Source organism: Neopsephotus bourkii, unplaced genomic scaffold, assembly GCF_033783945.1.
Source record: "Neopsephotus bourkii isolate Nb327-2 ecotype Australia unplaced genomic scaffold, CSIRO-AGI_Nbou_v1 NB_242, whole genome shotgun sequence".
NCBI classification, from domain to species: domain Eukaryota; kingdom Metazoa; phylum Chordata; class Aves; order Psittaciformes; family Psittacidae; genus Neopsephotus; species Neopsephotus bourkii.
In genome coordinates, this window is record NW_026900752.1 from 150,805 (window position 1) to 175,366 (window position 24,562).

General features: G+C 37.1%; 1 protein-coding gene across 1 annotated transcript in view; it reads left to right on the top strand.

Moving 5' to 3' along the window:
• The window catches only part of LOC133208127 (cadherin-13-like), a gene marked incomplete at its 5' end in the record, with an annotated part of 145,811 nt that overhangs the window by 104,870 nt on the left and 16,379 nt on the right, over positions 1-24,562 (top strand). Inside the window, one exon of the mRNA XM_061345779.1 lies at positions 7,365-7,505. Within this exon, the coding sequence (XP_061201763.1) occupies positions 7,365-7,505 (141 nt within the window). The remainder of the gene's footprint in view (positions 1-7,364; positions 7,506-24,562) is intronic.

Below are 24,562 nucleotides of genomic sequence, written 5' to 3' on the forward strand. Positions count from 1 at the left end.
ACACCCCAGTGGAGTGTACTGATGCAGACAGTTATTTATTCTGAAACAAACCTCTTGATATGCTCTGTTGACTGTTACCTTTGTAAAAATAATCCAGTATGAACTGGCAGAATGCATAGTAGTTTCAATATTCCCTTAGAAGTGTATTAATCAGGAGATAATTCTGGGGAGAATGGTGGCTCCTACCCCCATCAGACTGTTACCATTTCTGATTGTATGTTCCAAATTTAATGAAAAAGTCCTCAGAATGTTTTGCTTATTGACAGTGTTACAGTGTTCAATGTTCCCAAGCCTCACTTCCCGGTAAGGCTTAGGAAGTATTAAGCATCAGGGAAACTCTGTCACACATTCCATCAGTAGTTTTATCTGAGTGAGGTTAATTAATGTGAATAACAAACAGTTTTTTTTACTCAGTATCAAAAAAAAAAAAAGGAATGTAAACACCAGTAGGTGTATAGTCAATAAGGACTAGATGTAGTGTTATCATTTCAGCAGTGTTTTGGTACTCAAAAGGACTAGGTTAGAAAATATTAGGTGTTTCATATACAAGAATGGTGAAGTTTCTTTTTTGTGCAAGCTCTGTGAAACGGGAAACGCAAACATTAGAAACATGCAGCACATGGGAAGGTGTGTTAGGACAGTGTGTCACTGTGTAAGGTCAGAGCTACGAAGAATTAGGGATAATGGAAAGGACACCACAGCTTGGGAAGGCTTCCTGACCACATTATGAGTATCAACTTCAAAAAGAAGCTTACAGCTGCCTTCGCCTCCAAGCCCACCTCCCTCAGAGTTACATACTTCGTCTCACAACGGGTATGTCTGTGACTGCTGGAAGGATGTGCATGCTTGAGCCAGTGAGTTGGACCACCACATACTGGAATTTGGAGCACCTTGGGTCTAGCAAGCATGAATATGAATGTCCCTTAAACTCAGGACAATCTTTGGAAAGACACAGCAGTAATGATAGTTTCAGTGACATGTAAACACAAAGGGAATATTTGCATATAACAGGGCCTATAGTTGCATATAGACTATGAAGTAGCTCTCTTTATTCAGACCTAATACTGGGGAGTAGACACTCACTATAGCTATTGTCTGTTCTTGACAGAAGGTTTAGGTGAGATGAGTGTGGTAGTTGTATTCTTGGCACCTCTAAGTGTGAAAGAAAAGTGAAATGATTAAATGCTCTAAAATCAGCAAGAGAAATTACATAATAATGGATGCTTTCACACTGGAATTAAAGCTTTCTGCAGTACTGTTTAATTATGAAGAAAACTGAATTTGTTCCTAAAAAAAAAAAAAAATAAAAAGAAATTGCATACATTGGTCTAGAAGGAAAGCTGAAACATAGCTTGTGTTTTAAAAAGAAAAAAATGTTTTAATGATATTTGACAATAAGTATTTTCATTGGGACACTGTGATTCATATTTTCCATTTCCATTCAAAATTATTAGAGTGCTTTATATTTCTAGCACAGCGGACATAGAAAATATTTGTTTACTCAAAGCATGAGCATCTAGTGAAGAGCTGTTGCAGGTCAACATGCCATTCTGAGCCACATAAATTATACTCTGGAAATATCTTGGCTGGTACTAACATCAATGGTGGCATATTGTTTATGATAATTGAGGATTTTGTTTAAAATACAGAATATGTGTTCTCTTAGGGCTTGGTTTTGGTAGTAGCTTAAATAACAATCATAATTTAAATGAAAATATCTCAGATTAAATGGAGCTTCAATCACTGTTCTGTCCTAGAAACTGGTGTTCTCTACCCAAGGAGAAATTCCTCATTAATAACATTCTCAATGTACGGATGTTCCCTTAGGTGAAGCTAATGTCTGCAAAATTCTTTGGTGCTTATATGTAACAGTCAAGATGCACGTTTGTACAGTGAGTGAGCAGTAAAAGATAGGTTTTCACTGTAGATCTGTAATATTTCTCAAAAGAAAGCTTGTCACCCATCATGGCTGGGAGCTTTCCCTAAAGTGATATGAATTCCATAGCAAATCTAAATCCTAATTTGCATATCAGTCAAAAATATTTTTGCACAAAATATTGGAAACATGCACATACTGTTCCTGTATTTCCATGCAAAAATAAACCAAATATATCCGTATGTATCAGCCCTATAGCTATGGCATTCTGAAGAATTCAAATTCTTTATCCTATACATCGTATGTATTAAAAAGTAACAGATTTCCTCTTGATGGAAAACAAATATTTATAGTCAGGAAATTTATTTATATTTAGCACTTTGGAGCAATTTATTTCCTTTTCTAACAGCATCTCCTAAAGGAGAAATTTAATCTTCTTTTGGATTCCAGATATACCTGTGAACTATATGTCTCCTATGGGTAGTAAATAGGCATTGATTTTCTTCATAACAGACTTACATTGTTGCGCTGATTAAACTTTAGACCTTCCTTTGTGATACAAAAAAAAAAGTGGAAATTGGTAAGCTAAAGAGGATTTACATTACAAAATTTTTGGGCTTTTGTATTCATCAAACTGTAATTCAAGCTCTGAATTTAAAGCTTCTGTGTATATTACCCTTTTTATACTGCAACAATTAACATGTAAAATACATGCTGATATTACAATTATAAAAGCGTTATGTCTGTTAGAACTGCTAATAGTCACATTGCTTCATTTTTTTTTATTCTATGTTTGTCAAAATCCTGAAAGCAGACTCTACAACAATGGTAGATTCAATGTTGATATTGTTGCTCAACAAGAACATTGATTATGTCTTAATACGAGATATTCAGTACATAATATATGTGATTATCATCTTAAATGAACACAACCATTTATTTAGCGTCAACTGAAATTATTTAAATCGTAAGAATTTTTTTATCTGGTTAGTATTATGAAGGCATTAGTAACAGCTATGATATGATAGAACACTACTGATATAGTATTATGCATCCATACATAGTTTATAAAAAGAATTATAAACAGAAGTGTTGAGGCATAGTTGCATTGTTGCAGAAAAAAGTAATATTCACAAAATAGTAAACCCCTCTCTCTACTGGTAATAAGTATTAAAATAGCCTAAAAGGATACTTCAAATCCTTACAAGAGTTTTGAATATTCTATGTGGTGTTTGCTTCCCACCTACTGTTTGCTTTGATCTTAGCAACAGAGTACTTAATGTAAAGTTGGGAATTCCTGTTCTCCCCAGTTGGTTTCAGATGAAGCACTGAAGTGTCAAATGAAGTATTGGGTGTGCTGATACTAATGGATGTGCAAATGGAATTGCACATCCACTGTTTTTCTGGATGTGCAGTTCATAGGTGTGTTACAGTAACAGGAGAGCAGTGGTTGAAGTTATAGGCACTTCATGGGGGACACCCAGCCAGGGGGAAACATTGGAGAGATTGTTTCTGGAGTCCATCATTATCTGGTTTAATTCAGCACTACCTAAAAGTAGCCACTTTGTTTGTTCCACCTGTGTGTAGCTGCACTGAACTGTTTATTTCCCTCTGTTGTGATTAGATCCTGCTGGCTTTGTCAGGGATCTGAAAAAGTGCCTTTCTGGCTTCTCATTGCTTTACTAGTGCTGCACCAGTTATGTCAAGGCAGCAGGGGAGAGAAATCTGATAAGTATGCTAACACTGGTGAGAATGGCAGTGGGAAGTCCTTCCAGGGAAACACTTAAGGAACAGCTCACCTCCTTGGCAAACCAAACAATTTGCCAGTGTCACCCCTGCAGTGGCTAAATGACTGGAGTGAAAATTTATGGGGACAGGAATGGTTCTCCTGCTGTAATTACACAAACCCTCTCAACAGTGTTTCACTCCACAAAGCCACAGTTGATAAATAATAAGCCACAGAAGCAGTGACTTAATGTTCGTTTATTAAAATCATGTGTTATCCGTTTTATGTTGGGAGTTGTTGCAGGTTTATGTTGCTAGCATCTCACTATCCAAATGGCAGTAATCAGATTGGTTTTGCAAGAGGTGCCAGGTCACTGCTTTGAGAAGCAGGAGGCCTGGGTTTAGTGACAGGCAACATCATGGTGGGACAACAGCGAGAGCAATCGTGGGGTCCAAAAATACTACTGATAGTGAGTTCTGCTCAATATATACATGTTGTACATATTTATACATATGTGTATATATGTATATATATTTGTATACATATCCCTTACCTGCACAGTGTAGCAGGGATGGGGAAGATGAAGGAAGACTGCTTTTCTTCTCCACTGCCCCCTCCAGGAGCACCCATTTCTCACAAGATCGGACCAAGTGCTCCCCTTTTATCCCTTGTACTGAGGTAAAGGTGCTGAGCCCAGTGAAGAGGGAAAACCCAGGGGGCTGCTGTGGCAGCTTGCACTGCAGCCCCCAGTCTCAGGGATGCCCCAACACAGACCTGGGCCCTCCACATTACCATCAGCTGAGGAACAGGTAGTAACGGCAGAGGGAACTACACTTTATCCACAGATCTCCACTCTCGTGCCCCAGCATTTACCAGTAGTGCAATAAATGACACAGATCCAAATTGCTACTAGTGCCTGAATTAACTGGGCTAATGTATGAGAGATGCTAAAAACCTTCTGTGCAATCTCTTAGTGAAAATAGTATCTGATGGGAACACTCCTTTGCTCTGGGTTTGGATCTGTTAGGAGCTGCTTTCTCTAACAAAGCAAATATTTGGTGACAGAACTAGATGTAGAAAGTGTTGCTTTGCAGGAAAGTGTGAAGTATTCATAATGATATGAAATGCTACTCAAAATTCAATGTTTTTCACATTCTGTTGTGAGCTTAAACATTGGACTCCTGTCACAGAAATTTCTGCTGCAGTAGACAATTTCTAGCATAAATGGACCTCCTTTCAATAGAAAATGGGACAGTTTTTAAAAGAAAAAAGGCCAATTTGTGAATAAAAATTGGCTTCTTTCTGAGCAAAGAGGCTTATAAACATGAAGTGATAAATGGCTTTGCAAGTTTTCCATACAATAATAACAAATTTTTAATCAAAATAATGAAAAAGCTTCTCCTAGAGGAGGGGGGGGAAAGCTCCATTCAGGTTTTAATACATTGAATACATTTTAGAAAATAAATGTATAAAACCTGTAAATTTTGTTCTACTCTGTCATCTGAATTTGGGTCTGAGACATGTCAGTAATATTTCTTTGTGTATATTTATGGTGTTATAAATCAAAATCCTGTTTGTGATTTGCTGCCTTCTGAGATTAATTTCATAGAATAATGTTGTAAAACTTAAGAAAATCCATTTCTTAGGATCCCCTACGTGGCAATGGTGTCTGATTTTCTAGTAGTCCATATGTTTTTAGAACTAAGCATATCTTCTGGTTTGACTGATGGATTAGACATGCAAATAAATAACTTTGTAATAGGTGATCTGATGAACATGTGACATGGCTGCTTCTCTTGTGGCCTAAAAATGCTTCAGGATCCAAGTACTATGGAGTTGGGATCTCCTTATTACATGTGCTCCTCTGCACCTGTTCAAGTGAGTCCTGAGGAAGGCCACAAAAATGCTCAGAGGGCTGAATCACCTCTCCTATAAAAAAAGGCTAAGAGAGCTGGGGTTGTTCAGCCCGGAGAAGGTTCTGGGAAGACTTATTGTGGCCTTTCAGTACTTGGAGGAGACTTTAGATGGGGACAGACTGTTTAATAGAGCCTCTTGTGATCAGACGAAGAGTAATGGTTTTCAACTAAAAAAGGATAGGTTCAGACTACGGATAAGGAAGAAATTTTTTATGATGAGAGTGGTGAGACGGTGGAACAGGTTGCCCAGAGAGTTGATAGATAACTCATCCAAGGGAACATTCAAGGTCAAGTTGTATGGAGCTCTCTGAACAACCTGATACAGTTGAAGATGTCCCTGCTCATTGCAGTGCAGGGTTAACTAGATCGCATTTAAAGGTCCCTTCCAACCTGAAACATTCTATGTTCTCTGCTATGGGATAAGCCCTACTACAGCTTCCTTGATTCTGCTTTATCTACAGGTGGTAGACATAGATCACTGTGCTGCTATATGGAGTTTCATACCAGTTTTGTTGCTGCATGTTAATTCTCTGGAAAAGCCTTAGATAAAGGACAGAGAATGTGTGATGTATCAGATGTGTGACCTTGGTTCTTATAAACACAGTTAGCCGCTAGAGCTGGTCTGAGTTTCAATTAGCCCTCTAGCAGTGGTGCCCTAACCACCCTTTCAGGCATCACTGTGCTGCTTTGCCCCTGTGATCCAGGCTTTATTTTTAAGTGTTTGAAAAAACATTCCTGAGCACACCTGACATTCTTACCATATAGTTTTAAAGGTCTCTGCAGCACTTTCTCATCTGTGTCCTCCACTGATGACGCAGCACATATGGCCTTTGGGCAGATGGTTCCTTACAAGGCAGCCATACAAATGGCGACAATAATCATTTTAATTAAGCGCCCACTCTTGTCTCCAGTGAAATCCATGTCAAAATTCTCTGTGAGTTCCGTGGGAGCAGGTTCTGATTCTGATCACAGCTCCCTTTGATGGGATGTATTACTATCCCGTTGTCCAGCTTGCAAACAGGTGTGCTTTCATGCCTGACGCAAGAGCTGAATAAGAAATGCTATCACATTCCCTTAGCAGAACAGTAGCCACAATTGGTTTTTTCCAAGTTATAGCTGTCTTTCAGTGGAGGAAAATTAAGTATGGCTTTTACAATGGACCTGTGCTATATGGTTCTGCATTAGGTAGGCAGTTAGATAAGTAACCATGCCTTAGGACTTGGATATCATAGATGTAAATCATTACTTTTATTACACACATTTGCTTTGTACAATAACAGGCAGTCTACCCATTTTAGAAACTGCTTTCTTGTTTCTTACAGTGAAGCAAACTTAGATTACCATTCTAAATGCTAATAAACAGAATTAATGTGATTTAATAAAATAAAGTGAATTTATATGTAGATTGTGACATTAGTATTTAACTGTATACTTATCCTAACACTGAAGAAGCGAGTTGCTAAATTTTGGTGCACTGAAGTGCAAGTTTACTCTTTAAGTGCAGGTATATATTAATTTCTTTCCTCTTTCAAAATCTTCTTAAATAAAAGGGTAGATTATGTACTGTTTACAAGTATTATAGTATTCCTTCATACTTTATTCCAGCTAAGGTTTCCATTGTAGCAGCTGAAGACCATAGAAAGCTGCGCTTCTGATTTTGCAAAGCACTGTGATAACCATGATCTCTTTCTGTGCTATGTTTTAGTACATAAAATTAAGTTTTAGATTATTTATTTACTTATTATTTTAATGTGAATTAAAAATAGATTGTAATTTGCTGTGGGTTGGAGTTTTTAACCTTTCTTTTTCTGTTTTTGTCTGTTTGGTTGGTTTGGTTTTTTTTCAGACAATGGAAACTCCACAATATGAACTAGTTATTGAAGCTAAGGATTTGGGTGGCCATGATGTGGGACTATCTGGTACAGCAACCGCCACTATTGTTATTGATGACAAAAATGATCATGCACCAGAATTTACTAAGAAGGAGGTAAGAGTTTACCATCTGTGTTCTACAAAATGGTGTATGTAATTCTAACTGGTTTATTTCTAAATATAAAACTATTCCTTAATGGAAGAGAATACTTAAAGACATCTTTTTAGCTCAATGTGACAGCCTTCCTGAAGCTACTCTTTTCTTTTTTTACATTAATAAATTTCAAAACTCCTTCTTGCCTACATTCCAGATTAATGGTCAGGAACATGGATGAAAGCAACATGTTTTGTCCTGGATTCAGTGCTTCACCTGTGAGACAGCTAGTCTTGTCAGTTCTGTAATGAAACCCTAGTCCTAAAAGCTCTACATTGAACCTACAGGTGGAATTTGCAAGGAAAGTTTTTCCCCTGCAAGTTGAATTCCACTGAAGAATGCTGAAAAGTCTGGAAAAAAAACCCAAAACACTTAAACCAAACCAAAAGTTATTCACTGCCTGCAGGAGAGCATAATGGTGCTACAGCAATGTTTTTGGTTTCAGGCAAAGCATCTACCAAATTTCCTGCCCTTCTCATACTGCTCTCTTCCTTCTCCTACATTTATTATTAATCTGATTTTTTTAATTGTTTCTTTTTGCCTCTGGTATCTGGAGGGGATGAGGCAGTGTCAAAAGTTTTACCTAATAACAGGTAGTTTGTATTTTCCTGTAGAAGTTTCCTGAGGCTCTGCAGATTTTAAGGAATATTCCCAAAAGGTGGGAAGTAAGCTTGAGGGATGCTGATTTTAAGGTAGTTTTAGAAGAAGAAAAAGAAAGCCTATTGCTATAGAAGTCTTGAGCTTCTCCTTAAGGTATGTTTTTACCTTGTTTCGTTTTTCTTTTCTAGCCTAATTTTAGCAATTTGACAACAGATAGCTTTGAAACAAATTACTGCAATTTCACGTCAATAATTATTTATTTCATAAATGCAAAGTGGAGAAACAGATTTAAAAAAGGTTAGAGAAAGGTTTGGGTTTATTTTTGCTTTTGTTTTGTTTGGCTGGTTGGTCTGGATTTCTTTTTGTTTAGAAAAAAAGAACAAACAAGAAACCATGACAATTTTTGCCAACAGGAATATTATTTTTCACTAATCATTGGTAATTGCTACTATTACTTAAGTAAATGATTTGGCAAGCACATTTCAGTCACCTAGAAAGTACCATGGAGAGCCTGATTCAAACCTTTTATGTCCCTAAGTGATAACTAAGTGGCTTTTATCAAACTATTAATTCTCTTAGAATTACCCTTTCAATCAAGCTTTTAATACTCTGAAAGCTGTTTCCTGACAATCAATACTTAAAATATACTCAAAACATTTTTTTTTATTTTTTTTTAGCCCTCTTTTACATGTAAAAATGTAAAGGAAATGTAAATGTGAAATAAATGTAAAAGGAAATGTAAAATGAAATGTAAAAGGAAAACTCAGTCAGTGTAGAAATGCGAAATGATTGTATTAGCAATATTAATAGCAATTCATGTCAATCAGAGTCATGCCTACTTGAATTTCCAGACATTGAGATTTCTTCTGAAGAAGAAATATTTCTATAATAGTATGTTCTGTTTGACTTAATAGTTTGGTAATTTGGGCAAGTATGCTAAAAAACTTGTGGGCCTGCCTAGGCAGTATCTATTTCTGTGGAAATTGAGACAGTAAAAGGTACTCTGTACCCTTGAAAGTCTGGTGGTCTCAGTATAGAAATAAAATAGCAGGTGTGAAGAGATAGCATTATGTTGCTTTCTTGCACTTTATATCACATGCAAATTTCCCCATAGAGACATATTTTTTCTTTTTTTTTTTTATGAATCGTGATATGTTTTTGAACTTTTCACTATTTAGAGATGTTAATGACCTCAGAAATCTTCCCGCTGCTTTGCTAAGGGATATTCTTACTCCATGAATAAGGCAGGAAAAATCTGTCTTTATACATATGGTGCCAGGCCCCTTTAGAAACATATGCTCTATTTAAAATAGAAGTGTAAGAGGAGGAAGAGTGTCTATTAATAGAGCTAATACCACTTTATTTGGCTTACTGCTTTATGTATTTAGTTGTTTTAAAATACCAGTTGTATACCACATGATGCAATACTTCTGATTTGAACAAGACTTGAAAGAAAAAGACATATTCTACAAGATAAATTTTGAAGCAGAAAGCTCAAATTCATTAAATCTGAAGGTTTGATTTCAGAGTGCAACCTCTTTTATTGAATTTGAGATTGGCTGCTTGAGGATTGGGCTCTTATGCTATGGACACATTTTCCCAGCTGTCTTTCTTCTATTTAAAGTTACTTTTTCTCTATGCATTTTTGCCTTTTATAAAACAAATGCTTATTTACTGACCTATGTTTTCTTCTGACAGTACAATTTCCACCTAAAATAACTCTGCCTTTATTTGTCATATATTGTTGATGAAGCTTAATTAAGCCAAGTTTTCAATGTGTTCTCTTCCTCTGTAAGTGCAGGGGTTAAATACATTCCTGACCGGACACAGTGAAAGCCAGTGAAGTTACGAAAGCTGGATGTGTTCAATAGTCAGGGCAGTGTATGAGTGCAAGACTGGGTACCCCAGACTGCGCTCTAAATGGTGTGTTGTAGAACGCAGAATGCATTGCTATAAGTTTTTTAGTAAGTACATGTATTATTTCAATAATGTTAACATAAAGGCAGAAGTTTAATGATTTTTTTTTTTTCATGGCTTTTTCCAAAATTGAAATTTTTCATATTTCTATTTCCAGGAAGTCTTATATACGTTAGCAGATATTTCTTTGGTTTCTCAGTACAAGGCAGTCTCAGCCATGCATGAGTATAGCTCTGTCCACTGAAGATGAGTTTTATCTTTTGCCACTTGACCAATCTCTTCCTTTTTGTTTATCCAGAATCAAGCTTAATGGATCTACCCCTAAGCAATAATACACTTCTGCGTACTTCCATTTACTGTATTTTGCTCTTGGGAGGTCATGCCCTTACGCACCTATTCAAAATATTCATTATCGGCTTTAATTATGTTTTTGGAGAGGTCTAAATGATCCTTCGCTGCTGTAAGCATTCAGTAGCTTCAACTGGGTTTATGTATACCTTGCTGGAAAAGGGGGCACTTACCTAGTGAACCTATTTTTCCATCCGCTGTTTTTTAACCTGCACTCCACACCCAGGTCGTTCGGGTGCAGTTATGGCCTTCATGCTTAGGGAAAAATTTTGTTGATGGTGTGTCAGAGCATAATCACAGAAGAAGCTGAGCAATCTGGCTGCGATCCAACAAAGCACTTCCATTAACTTCAGAGAAATAGTTTAAGCCCTTAAGGTTATAAGCACCTGCCAGGTACTTTGATGGGTTAATGTATAAGACACTGCTTTATGGGATTCAGCCCAGTAAAGCATTTTGTTCCTGTCCCATCATGCTATACACACTTTTGACTTGTTCTATTTCATGTATATATAGAACCAGAGAATCATAGGGTAGTTAAGGTTGGAAAGGACCTTAAGATCATCTGGTTCCAACCTTTCCTTCCTGTTCATAATAGGCTCTGAACAGAGCAAAAATCAATTCAGACATGCAAACAGTACCCTGTTCCCTCTGGGGGTTTAAATAATTTAATCTCTAATGCCTAAAAGAGCAATGTTTTAAAAGCTCCTCCAAAAATCCCAGGTAACAAGGTCTACCTTTTAAAAGGTCACAGTAGCTGGGATATTGTGCCAGATTTAAATTATAAAGAATGAAAATAGAGATACTTGTAATGTTAGTGACCTCTATTTAAAATTTACAACCTTATTTCTATAACATAAAAGAATTTTTAAATTAATTTTGTGAATTGTTACTGAATACATCATGTATATTGTATCACAAAGAGCAACTTGGCATTTCCTTTCCAGCAATTTCAAGCCTTAGGTTCAACTTTTTTTCAGCAGCAAGGGATTACTTATGTGCAAATAACAAATGAAGCAAAGCAATGAATAGGAATTGATCATTCTAGAAAATCTGATACCTGGTTTGTGTACTGCAGGATATTTAAACTGTGTGGAAACAAATTAGAGTGAGTGAACGCTAATGGTGCAAAGTATTGTTTTTATACCTAGCACATTAAGAAACATGAGAATTACTTTCTAGTGTCACTTTAACAGTCTGTGACTGACCATGCCAGTGTAGTATGACTGTAAAACAGTCATTTTAGTCTATAATTAATAGACTGTATTAACTATATAGTTGTTATTACATAGTAGTTACCATGGTTGAAGTAACCACAGTTACTTCGCTTTCACTATAATGACACTGTAGTTGAAGTGCGATGAAAAATTAACTGTAGCATCTGCTGGAAGACACAAGCTGACAAATCCTTCTCTTGTATCTGTTCCTGTAGTCATGGTTCTGCGCAGATCTTCCCTAAAACATAGTGGAGGAAAAAAAACATTGTTTCAACATAACAATGGTACAGATTTGACCCATTCTTGTCTACCTCTCCTCCTGTAAAAAAAACAAACCAGTCCAACGATTCCTTCTTCTGGTCTTACATCATTCCTAAATGTAGAGTACATGCTCAAAACTGGGAGTCCACTGAGTATATTTGTCTTCTGCCTTCTGTCCTTCCCAAGGAAGAAGATTCCGTTGCTGCTCTGTAGTAACACGTTTTTTCCCCTTAATATATATATTGTCTTTCCATAATAAATTATTTCAGACACTTGAGAGAAGAATGCAATGAGGGGATGATTTTTCTACAGTCCACCTAGTTCTCCCATCTGTCCTTCATCACAGATCTGGGACAGCAGTACGTCCCTGAAAGTAGTGGAACGCTGAAAAGGAGTGGGACTTGTCAGAGTGCTTTCAGTTGCACTTAAGAAAACAGGGCCTTCTTTTGGCCAGAGAACAATCTCATTTATGAGACAATTCCTCTTTTTGCCACTTCCAGTTCAATGTTATCCATTCCTGGGACAAAGCAATGTAAAATAGAATTTTTTCACATCAGGGAGAGTAAGATATGGGAAAATACTTTTCCTAGTTTAGATTTCTTTGAATCTATGTTCTTAGAAATTAATTTCCAGTTAAACAAGGAAGCTTGCCTCCTGTGAACAGAAAAAACATCAGTAGAGTGAAATCTGAGCTGTACTAGTGCTGCAAGTCTTAAGTCTAAAATATGATTTCCTCACATTTTGAATACCTCCTGTTAAATGGTTTATAAAAGCGTAATAAATGACTAATGTATACTTTAAGAAATGATTCACCAATTCCTATAGAGACCTGTAAGTGAATAGGTTGCTTGTCATCATGATTTATGATGGCTTCCAGCGCTGTCTTCTGATCCAGTTATGTCACCCTCTGGGGTAAGACAGCCCCTGGAGTACAATTTGTATCTCCGTCTGCTCATGGTTCAAAGAGGATATGAGGCTTTCAGATACCATCTGGAGAGATTTATTTTGCAGCTCAGGTTGTGGAGAAACATGCTTGTAGCTTTGAGAGTCCCTGTCTTGATTCTTGGTATTGGCTAAATCATGTTGAGGACCAAGTACTCATATAAAGCGCTTTTAAGGTTCCTCCTGGCCACCTTTGCCATAATTCTTTTACAAAAATGTCTCTCTCAGACATGATATTGTTATTTTCCATGCTAGACATACCTTACTAACCAGACCAGACCTGTCCATTCAGTTTTCATGTTTAAACCCAATAAATCTCACCTTTCCTTCAGGGATCTGAACATAAGCCCTGGTCCATCTTACCTTGTCTTTCAGTGAAAATGTTGCCCTTTGGGACTCCTATTTAACTTTATTCCTTTCTCTGTGGGTCTTGTCAGTGAGCAGGACCCTATCTTTGGACACTAATTCTGTTAATGGCTTATGATTCTCCTACTCTAGACCCTTATATCTGATTTAGGGAAAACACTAGGGAGGATCATATTGTGCTAAGCTGAGCAAAGAGTGCTGTCCAACTAGCACACAGTTTAGGATCAGGGCTGAGGGACCATGATCTTGATTCGCTTTCCTTCTGGGAAGGAAGTCACTGAATCATCCAGACTGAATAGAGGCAAAGACAGGAGCTGCCAGTGTCACTCAGGAAGGTGGTGAGAACAAGCTGATCTGGCTTTATCCTATTTCAGGTACCATTCTCTCATGCTGGATATCAGAAGGCCAGATGACTGAGCTGAGGTACTTGAGCAGCAATCAGTAGATCTGAAGAGATGAGAAGAAGCCATTGCCAGGTTAACAGTTGAGAAATAGAGCTATACTATGGCCTAAATGTTATGGGAGCCACTCTTAAATTCTAGCAGCCTGTTCAAATCAGAGCAAACTGTCTCCAGTACTGCTTTTGTCATGAGAAAGAGTTTTGTGGAATGAATAAAACCATTTCAGCAAAATCACATGAACAAAATGCACACTGGAATTTCGATTTGGCTCCCATTTTTTTGACTGTGAGACAATTTACATTCAGAGAAAGCAGAATTCATACAGAAACTCAACAGAGCAGGGCAAAGCTTCTACAGATGTTAGTAAACTTTGGCAGCTTCAGGATGGCTGGGGATCATCAGAGATGAACTCTTTGGCCTTCTTTGCTTTTTTCTAAATCTGTAAATACAGCTAGGAAGGCTCCTAAAGCATATCTTAACCTTCAGAAGCCCCCTACACTAGGTAAATATTTGCACTGACCTTTTCACTCAGCTTTACTTCCACTTCATACCCTTGCAGCAGTTCACTAACACACTTGACTTATCTGAAACTCCAGGTGCCCAAAAGCCTCTTGAAAACAAATGGAAGACATTAGCTGGTATATTTTTCACACCTGAAAGGCAGAATTTAATTTCTTTGGTCATGGAAAATAATGCAATGTGTTCAAGGATTAGAATTACAAATGTGTCTCTGTTGTCTTAACCTAACTACTTTCAAGTAAGCTTGGAAAAATGCCCGTGATCAAGAAGAATGTTTGTTAATATTTCTGAATGGCATTGTGGCGATACCAAGCTAAGGACATCTGGAAGACTTATTTAAATAATCTGGCTAATGAAATTACCTTTTTTGTTACTTTTTTTTCTTCTTCAATATTGCATGTCAGTTCTTATCAGAATTAGCTGTTTGAGGTTTTTTTGTGTGATACAAAATGCTCAGCATCACTCAGGATTGAATTACCAATGACCTTAAAAACAAGCACTTTGCTTTAGCATTACAAGTAAAAATAGAATAACTTTAGAGAAAGGAAATAAAACAAACACGCTTATTCTGTGCACTGGCTGAAATAGAGGACCATTCAGCAAAGGACAGGGTTTGGAAGACCAGTGTTTCCTGTACTCATTCAGATTTGTACCGTATGCATGATAATTTGTATTTGTGTGGCTTTCAGCACACTATCTGCATAACCAGTATAAGCACTTTGTTAAAGAACTTTTGCAAAATATGTTTAACACTGAGCCCATCCACTTACCACATAATTAGAGCTGGATGCACTGCATAGCAGTAGGCAGCAGACTTCTACATTTATCTTTGCTTGTGAGGGGCGACTTCATTGCTTTGTTTCTCTCCACCAAGGTCATGAAATACATGAAGTTGTCTACTTAATCTCCAGATAAACACATTTCAGTGGAATATAAAACAACAGAGTGCCTGCTTCATAATCTGAAAGAAACACTTGTATAAGTAAAGGAAAAGCTCTATGAATAGAAATGGTCACTCTAACAGTGTGAAACTGGGGAGGAACACAAAGCCACTTCACTGTTCTTCCAGATCTGAATTTTTTCCCAGCATTCTTGTTCTCGAAGTCAGCTCACATAGTAAACTTGTATTTTTGCTGGTCCTTTTCTTTTCCATTTTCTGGTTTCCAGTGTTCCTTTCCTACCTTTTATTTAGTCTCCTTGATTTGTTGTGATCAGAGCAGTCCTGATGCAGACCTCTGTGTGAGTCCTTTTGTAACCCTTAGGTTATGCTTGGAAGGTCAGCAGCAAACTCAGTGGTAATAACAGCAATTCTCACTACAGCTGGTGAATTCTCACCACAAAACCATTCCAATGCTAACTATCCTCTGAAGACTTCTTCCATCTGCTTCTGCTAATAGCAAATATCCAAACACTGTGAGCAACAAAAAAGCCACAAAACCCCACAATTTATTTCTCTCTTCTACAAGAAATGAAGGTTAACATGCTCCCTTAATGTGGTCTATGAAGTGTGAACTTTACAATAGATATTAAGGTCAGAATTACAAAGCAACCAATAGCAGCAAGACTTTTGACTACATCTAGCACAAATATATGTGGGCAAGTAACTTGATAGTAGAAATTAAAGAGGAAGGAAGGAAAGCTCAAACAAAGACTCTTGAGAGAAGCACAAACTAAACAAAGATAATGTAATGCCTCCAGATCTACTCTTGGACCACTTATTCAGGGAAGCTGGATAAACATAATTATTAGCAGTCTTTGCTAGGAATGGCAATGTGATATTCCAGTTAAATATGTTCTCTCCAGATGGACTTTTGCAGTTGCGTTCAAATCAAATTAGGAGTGCTTTCTAGAGATTTCAATTTTAATATAAATATTAAAATTGGTGTCTATTGCCTGAGAAATTAATTTTCTTTTCCTCTGGAAATTTACTATTTCACTGTTCTCCAAGAGTAATTTATAGCGTGTTGTACTTCGTTAACTGTCCAAGGAGTTCCACCTTCAATGTTGAGTGTAGGCAGGTGACACGCAAACTTCAAAGAAACTTCACACACTTATTTTCAGGTCAAGATGCGACAGAATGCATCAGTCTCTTGTGTGAAATTACCTTATGGTTTCTGAATTGGGAGACCTCATTTGACTATGTAACATCCAGTTGAGTGAAATCCTAAATTCTGCGTAGAAACACTGTTTCCATGCAGGGTATTCATTGCAGAGTGGCTCTTACATCATTGTTATTTCATTCAACCTTAACAGTTTGTAAATTGGTGGGCAGGCACTGAGGAATAGATGACAAGGAATTACTTTTTCGGTGCCACCAGCAGATATTTTCTGTGGCTTGAAAGGACTTTTATGTACATAAAGGGTTACAGTTCCTTGCATGTGGAATGTGGAATTTTAACAGAAACACCAAGAACTCTAAATCTCCTTTTCTGACACAGCACAGATGATTTGAGGAGTAATAAATAGAGGAACTGTTAGATGTGTAGCAAAGTATCACTCTAATCCCATGAGTTAAGAAACCCACACTGTTAATATGCCACTAGCATCTGTAGGAGTTCTATTTTTAAAGTAGGATTAAACATGATAACACACTATAGATCTTCACATATTCAATTTGCTCCAGACAAAACCCTATTTGATAGCAATTATACAATATGTGTGAGCTGGTATCATGGTTGCAGTTTATATGAGCAGAAGGGATTTATAAAGCTGAAGTATATTCATACAAAAATAATAGTTATATGACTGCTTAGGTCATTCCACTAAAGTGGAATGAGTTTTGTGATCAGTTTATCAATTTCTTCACTGACAAGTGAGATTTTAAGATTTTTGTCAGCAACACTAAAACTGATTTGTCTACTACAAAATTTGCTAACCATCTGTGCATACGAATCAAAATGTCAGGATTATTTAGACAAAATATCCTTTTTCCTTCTGCTCTGAAACAGTAAAATAGTGAACTGATAAAAATCACCATTCTAAAAGGAGCTTTACTTTATTCAAGCAAAATTGTTAGTAAGTGTTATGAAGGAGACTCATTTGGAAAGCAATAAAATACTGTAGGGTTGATCATCTCTTGAACTTACTGGAATAAAAACAGTGTTGAGACATTTAAGAGGAAAAATAAACAGAACAGATTAGGGGATTCATACACAACTTTGCAGTTACAGTCTCTTTTGAAGAAAATGGTCCAGGACTGTAATTTATACATAAACTTGTACTTTCTACTTTGGCTTATTTCCAGGACTTGTTTGCTTTAGAGTCCCAGATGCTTGTTTTCTTAAAGGGTAGCCATTTCTCTAGCCAGCTGTCTAACAGTCACTTAATATTTATTTGTTTTAACAAATGTTCTCCCCTGTGCTCCCAGTCCATATGTCACAACAAAAAGTATAATCCCACCACTACAGTCTGAATGTTATCCTCAGTTTCCCGGTCTAGACTTTGGTTCCTGTGAAAAATCCCTGAATCCCAGTTAGATACCTGACCTCATTTGCCTCCAATACTGTTGCTCTATGGCCGGTCCTTCTTAGTTTGTGTTCTCCTCTTCCACTTAGCTTGATGAAGCTTTTATAGAGATATATTTCTTCACTTCTCTGCATACCGTGGAAGGTTTCTTCCAGCTACTTGCTTGTTTAGTCTTCTTGATACTTAATTTGCCCAGCACTGAAATATATTGTCTTTTTGTGTTATCCTTCAAAATCCCTTCTTCCTGCTTCATCAACCAACCAAACAATACTCTTACACTTTGTTTTTTCTCCCTTTCAAGCCTAGCAGTTAGTCAACAACTTGTAAGGAACCTTCTCTGAATTTTAATAATTAACTTATTTTTAACTTACTCTCCAAAATCCTTGAGCCTGTCATTTGACTCACAGAGCCTGAATACTCAGTGTTCCTTAAATGCACCTCTTCTCTCATTTCCAGGTCCCACTTCACTGAGACTAATTTCAGTGATATATCCATTGAATCTGCTGAGTGTGAGGTCCCTTTCTCTCTGTTCTTATGTTCATCACTTTCTCCACTGTCCTTTTATATGGAAAACTCTTCTAGTATTTCATAAAAAACTACATTTCTGACCATTTTCATCTCATGGTTACCTTTCTGTTCCATATTTTCACTCCTTCAGTATTATTTCTTGGAGATCATCCTTTTTCCATTCCTTGATGCTGTCCCCCAGTGAATTATTCTTCATGCCCTCCCCATCTGCTTCCCTTAGGAACCACCATCCTGTTTTCATGACTTACTTAAACTGTCTGCTATGACTCGCAAAAGTCTATGAACACTCTTTGCCTGCCTTCTATAAACCGAGTACCATCACTGTCTGCTGCCACACATCATCTCATTTTTTTTCTTTTATGCTTTATTTCCTCCTCTTCAGCTCATTTGTTTTGACCACCTTCAGTCACGGAGGCCAGCAGTGCACATACGTTATGTAGTACTGTCAGATATTCTTAGATCAATGATTTTTCTTCATTTAGAAGATGGATGGTAAGGAGAGCGCTGCTGTCCTCAACAAGTTTAAAGGGTTGAAAACAGTCTTTAAGTTAAAAAAGTTTGAAAAATCTAAGGAGTTATGAGAGAAACTTTTCAAAAGATACATAGGAAAAATCAATCCTGCTAAATAAATATAAATTTAAACCAACAGTCATCTTTTGCTGAAATAATATAAAGGAAAAAGGTTTAGCTATAGTACTGATATTCTTAGCTGTCTCTACCCAAGATATGGCTTCCATCCGAAGTGCTCCATGGAAATGTGTATGTAGGACTATGCTATAATGTAAATCTTATTTTATACACATTCATATCTGTATGCATAGGAACACATGCACACAGATGTTTGCCTACCTAAACTGAGGACCAGATGTTTTATTGTTTTAAAATTGCATTTTCTAATATGGATTAATACAAAATGAAATTTGATTTGTTTTTACTTATCTATTTGAAAATAATACAGCTAGTACTTTAAAACAGAGGCCACTGTACCTGATTAATTGATTCAGTGCTGAACTAAACTAAGAAAAAAAATGTATGTTTGAAGACAAATGAAAGGCATGCTTTCTAAGTTAGCAGCTCTGACCTTTTCAGGTTTTCTATCTTAAATAATAATTGAAGCCATGAGTAAATAAATTCAACTTTGCCTGCAGATGTTGAACTCTTTAATGTCCTTTTACTCTAATATAGCCACTGCCTGATATCAATGGCAGAAACAGTTTTATCGTGCCCCATGCTGGGGCTGACTGGCAGTCTCCAGGAACTGTTTTCTTTCCTCCAGCCATCTGATTAAAATGCAGTTCCAATCAATAAATCTGTACGGTTTCCATCGATGGTAAGTGTTTGCCTAGGGGTCTTCTGTGTCCCAGAGGTATTTCTTTTCTTCAGTTCTTCTGTATTCATGAGAAAACCAAATTACAATAAGTCTTGTTTACCTAGACTGCCTGTTGAGATTGTTTTTGGACTGCCTGCTGAATCTGGAGTGAGCAATACAGAGCACACAAACACACTCACATGCTGGTAGATGTAGATATAGATGTTAGCAATAAGGTACCTCTTTTAGAAACACTAGGTTCCAGCATAGCCTCTGTGAAGTCTTTGCTTTAAGAAGATTAAATATTTAAGCAGACAGTCATTTGGCATGTTAGTGGGAAAGAGTGTAAGGTAGATTACAAAGAAACATCTCAGATTCTGACACCTGATTTCAACTGAACTTCACCACTATTCAGGGATGTCAGGGTTGCCTGTTTTATTGTTTTCTTGAATGAGGATTATCCCAGTTGATCAATGAGGTAATATGTGACCATCTAACCAGTTTTGGATTCTCTTATTCTAGTAATAATTGCTCTAATGCAATCAATTAAAATAGAATTTTAATTATTTTACTTATTGTGCTTTTAAAGGAAACATGACAGCTATTATAGAACTCCTAATTCATTATTTCCTGTGGTGATCTGTTTGAAAATTCAAAACATAAGCTTTTAAAATGTGACATCCCCTGCAGTCTCATTTATTTCTTAAATTTGTACGTCATCTTTGTAAATAATGGCCAAATAGAAACAATGAAGTGATTGTATTCGACTCATGACTTTTCTCATTTCTTGTCTTTGTGTTATGGGAGATGCAAGAGAAAGGTAATAATCCTGCCTGAGTACAGCAGAATGTAAAATGTGTTGCCATGCGTACACACATCAGGAAAAGCATCTAGTTTGTTTCTTAAAAAGCTATTTTCAAAGGGAAGTACTAGGCTGTAGCTGCCTATAAGTGCAAACTCTAGGTACTAGTCAGCAAAAAGAAATGCATTCAGCTACATATTGCACATCTGAATTATTTATTCAGAACTAATAAGTGTGGTCTGTGAACATTTACACAGCTAGTTATTCGTGTTACTTAGGTAAAGCTGTTGTAGTGTCTTTACTGGAGTAATTTGTAAGTATTCAGGAAGCATCTTACTCACTTTTAAATGCCCAGAGTCCAGACCACGGGTTGAAGTTCATTGATTCCATAAACTTATTTTTCTTAAGTTCATAAAGTATGGATAGCATTGCAAATGCTACTATTATAGGATCATAATTTAAAAATACTAGCATTCTCAAAAAGCCCCAGCAGTGTGTCATTTCCCTGCTTTATTAAAATGAATGAACAGATGTACAATATATTTCTGCTGAACTATCATCTAAATTCATAAGCAATTTCTCATGTGTCTGAATTCCATGTTGGTTTCCCGTTTTCTTTGCCTTAGAAAGAGAAAAAAAATCACACTCTCACATTTATCACTCTGGGGATATAAATGAGAAGTGTACCCTCCACTTCATTCACTTTAGACTAATACCCTCAATACAATTTAAATCCCATCTCTTCAAGGCTATTCAGCAAAACCTATGCACTGGAACACCCAGGATCCAATTGGAAATTTCCCTTGCCATCTATACTGAAGATTGGCAAGTGGGCTCTGAGGACACTCTCTGTCCTCTCTGACAGAATGAGGTGGCACACAGCTACATTCAATCTCTTTGGTTGGCATTTATAATAATAGCAGGAGCTTAGCAACAAGTTGGAAAAAAGCAAGGAAGGGATAAATAGTGACTGCTAAGTGGGAGGGATGAGAAGGCTATGTGTAACTAGTGAAACTTGCAGATAGGGAATACATCAGCTGGCTCTAACCACTCATGAAGGTTATGTTTTCTTTGCCTTGTGGCAGCCTAGGAACATGGCAGGTGCTCCCTGGAAGGCGTAAACAAGCTAAACAAGACAATACAGAGATTAGGTGGAACAAAATTCTGGAGCTTTAAAACCACATCAAGCAGTTGTGTTTCCATAGGAAAAAATGAGTACAAAAATCCCAGATAGTGTGCAACTACTGCCAGTCTTATTTGTTGGCAATGTTTGTGGCCTATGAAAGAGTGATATTTTGCACTAATTTCATGTGAGGAACAACTGGATAATATGCCCTAGGAGTTCTGGCATAATTTCTTCTGTAAATCCTATTTCAAAGGGTTTATATTGTAAGCAAGCCATAAAAATTTTTGATGGCTTGAAATTGACAAGAGAATTATCAGGCCTCAAACTGTGGTTTTCCAGGGTTTTTTAGGGTTTGTGTTTTTTTCTGGTTTTTTGTTATTTTTTGTTATTTTTTTTTTCCTCTTCTGTCTGATAAAAAAATCATTTTGGCAAACAGAGTAGTGGAACAGAATGTGAATCAATCTGCTTTCTTTATTTCCTAGCTGCTCCAGAATTTAAATACCTCTCTGCCAGACAATTCAGGAAAATGATGAAGTAATAGTTGAGATTTGTAAAAAAGCATGATTTTCATCAGAAAACTCTGCAGTGGAAGGAGCAGTTTGTCCCTGCGGGACTTCTAGGAAAGAGTTGTTAATTCACTAGTGAGGATGGTGGAGTTGAAACTGGAGCAGGTATTTTTTATGGCGGTCACATTGCAGATAGTCTCAAACCGATTAGATTTGAGTGTCTATTTCTGCTATTCTTGTTCTGTTTTAAACCTTCCCCAAGTTGAGATTGTAATTATTTTCCTTTCCCCTTTCCTTACATTGTGTTGCCAAAAGAGGATATGACCAGATAGGGAAGCAAATGCCAGCCACACCATTTTCATCTTTTTCTCTGCAGTAAGGAGGGCAGATGTGATTTTGCAGTTACAGCCTGTACCTCTAGCTATCAGCACCAAATCCAGTGTAATGAAGGATCTTGTATGATAGGGAGTTTGAGACTGGAATCTCAGCTAGGGAACTCCTTCCCATCACTTGTTTTCTGGCACAGAAAACAAAATAGGGTTTGGGTGTATAGTGAACTTCAAGGCAATTAATGAGCACCATGGGCCTGAAAAATACTGGAAAACTATGCAAAAGTGTTTAGGTCCCCTTTCTGTTCTGTATATATCATTGGATTTGGGCTTATAATGAAATCTGCAGGGGAAGGGTTCTCCAGATGTTCTCAAGTCCCTCCTTCCTATTTGTATAATTTCCAGTATTTGCTTATTTTTGCTTCAAGAGTGATGAAGATAAAAGTCCCTGTGACCTCCCAGCAATCCACTACAGTACTGAAGTTATCCTGCTAGTAGCAAATTTGGCCTTATCTCTGATGAGAATATTCCTTCCCTTCACTGAAGCCCATCACTTCTTGGCCTTGTCCACTATAATGGTGACACATAAACAATCTTTTTATTTGCAATAGCCCTGTGTGCATTTGTTATACAGGTTTGCTCAAGACCATGAGCTTTAGATATCTGCTGCTCCAATAGCTCTTTGCTTTCCATGCTGTGGGCAGGAATCAGGTGCTGTAATACAGCTGGGCTCCCCAGTACTGAGCAGATGGAAGAATTCATGCTTCTTTCTGGCACACGGTACTACTTTTTACACATCTCAACACAGTTTTGCTGGTTTTGCAACATTAAATTGCCTTTATTGTCCACAGTTCTTTTCCAGTAGCAGAGTAAGTGACAAAACTAGCATCTGCTATATGTGCTTCCTTCGTCTTGCATCCTCAACACAGGAGAAGAGTGTATATGTTTTAAGCATTTTGATCTGATGGGGTTTTGCTGCTGTTTGTTTTCTTCTATACATATGCTTTTGTATTCAATATGGAGAATTTGATTATATCATTTGGGTGTTTTCATTTTTCTGTAGAACAGGCTCAGAATATTTCATTCACAAATGAAAATCTATAAGCACTGCATGGGGATCTTTATATCTCATTTAGGCACATTGTGACCTTCTACCCATCTCTCTGTTCATACACCTAACTGCTGACCTGAAATTATCCTGCAGCTCCTACCTTGGGTTTCTCTTAAAGTAAGGGAGTCTGACAACTGTGTCAGACTTTGTGCTCTGGGCAGGAGGAGATTCATGAATGCCAGCTTTAGTTCAGAGAGTTACATTAGGAGAATGCTTTATAATAATGTAGCATTTTTCATTCCAAAAGACCCCAAAAGAACATACAAAAAACGGATCCTCTCCATTGGCAAGCAGAAGATTAAGTTGCAAATTTCTCCTGCTTGAAGGAAAAGTGGAGATTTCATTTTCTTTGCTCAGGAAAGTTGTTTTAGTTTCTAAAACCAGCTTATTTTGGAAATAACGACAAACCCTAGTGTTATAATGCTACACTCAAAATCTTGTTTATAGGCAAAGGAGAAGCTCACCTTAAATATAGAGCCAAGAATTTATTGATAGCAAAATTGAAAACTAATCCAATTTCATCCTTAATACTTGATTTATTAATCCTGATTGTATTACTGCAGAAAAAAAACAACTATTCTTCTATTCAGAAAAAATTCATTAGTGATAATATGATATTATAAAACTGTTGTACATACCCTTTGTAGCTTCTACCCCTTTTCCTGCTGTTATTCTCAGCATTTTCTGGTTCCTCTGAGTTGTAAAGTTGGTGGTTCCACTCCACTGTTTGTGGTAGGGATGTTATTTCAAGCTGTCAGCACTTTGAGTCATTTGCCAGGGCAAATGTGATGCTCATGCAGGTAAATTCTTCTTCCTCCCTTTGAAATTATTTGGGCTCATTTTTATGTATTTCCTAACACACTTTTACATGTTGCTCACTTTTCATTGGTCTAAAGCCTCATGTTACATTCAAATTTACTATATACTATTTAGGCAGGTTAAGGAAAATTCAGGCAGAGCAAGCCTGACAAACGTCCATCCTGAGGTTCACAGCCTTGTAAACTTACAATATGGCCTATTATTAGGAGTGGCAATACCATATTACAGAGCTACACAGTTTCTGTAACATTCTGTGTTCTCCAGGCTGCAGTTAGCACTTAATTATTGGGACAGCACTTGGGTCCCATACACAGCAGAAAGAAGTGTAAATATTATGGCTAGTGCAGACTTTGTGCAACTCTGGCTCTGGCCCTGTGCCTTGATGTGGAAAACACTGACTGATGTGCACTGACTCATTTTGAAATGTAATGAAAGCTCTCCATCATCATTAGTCC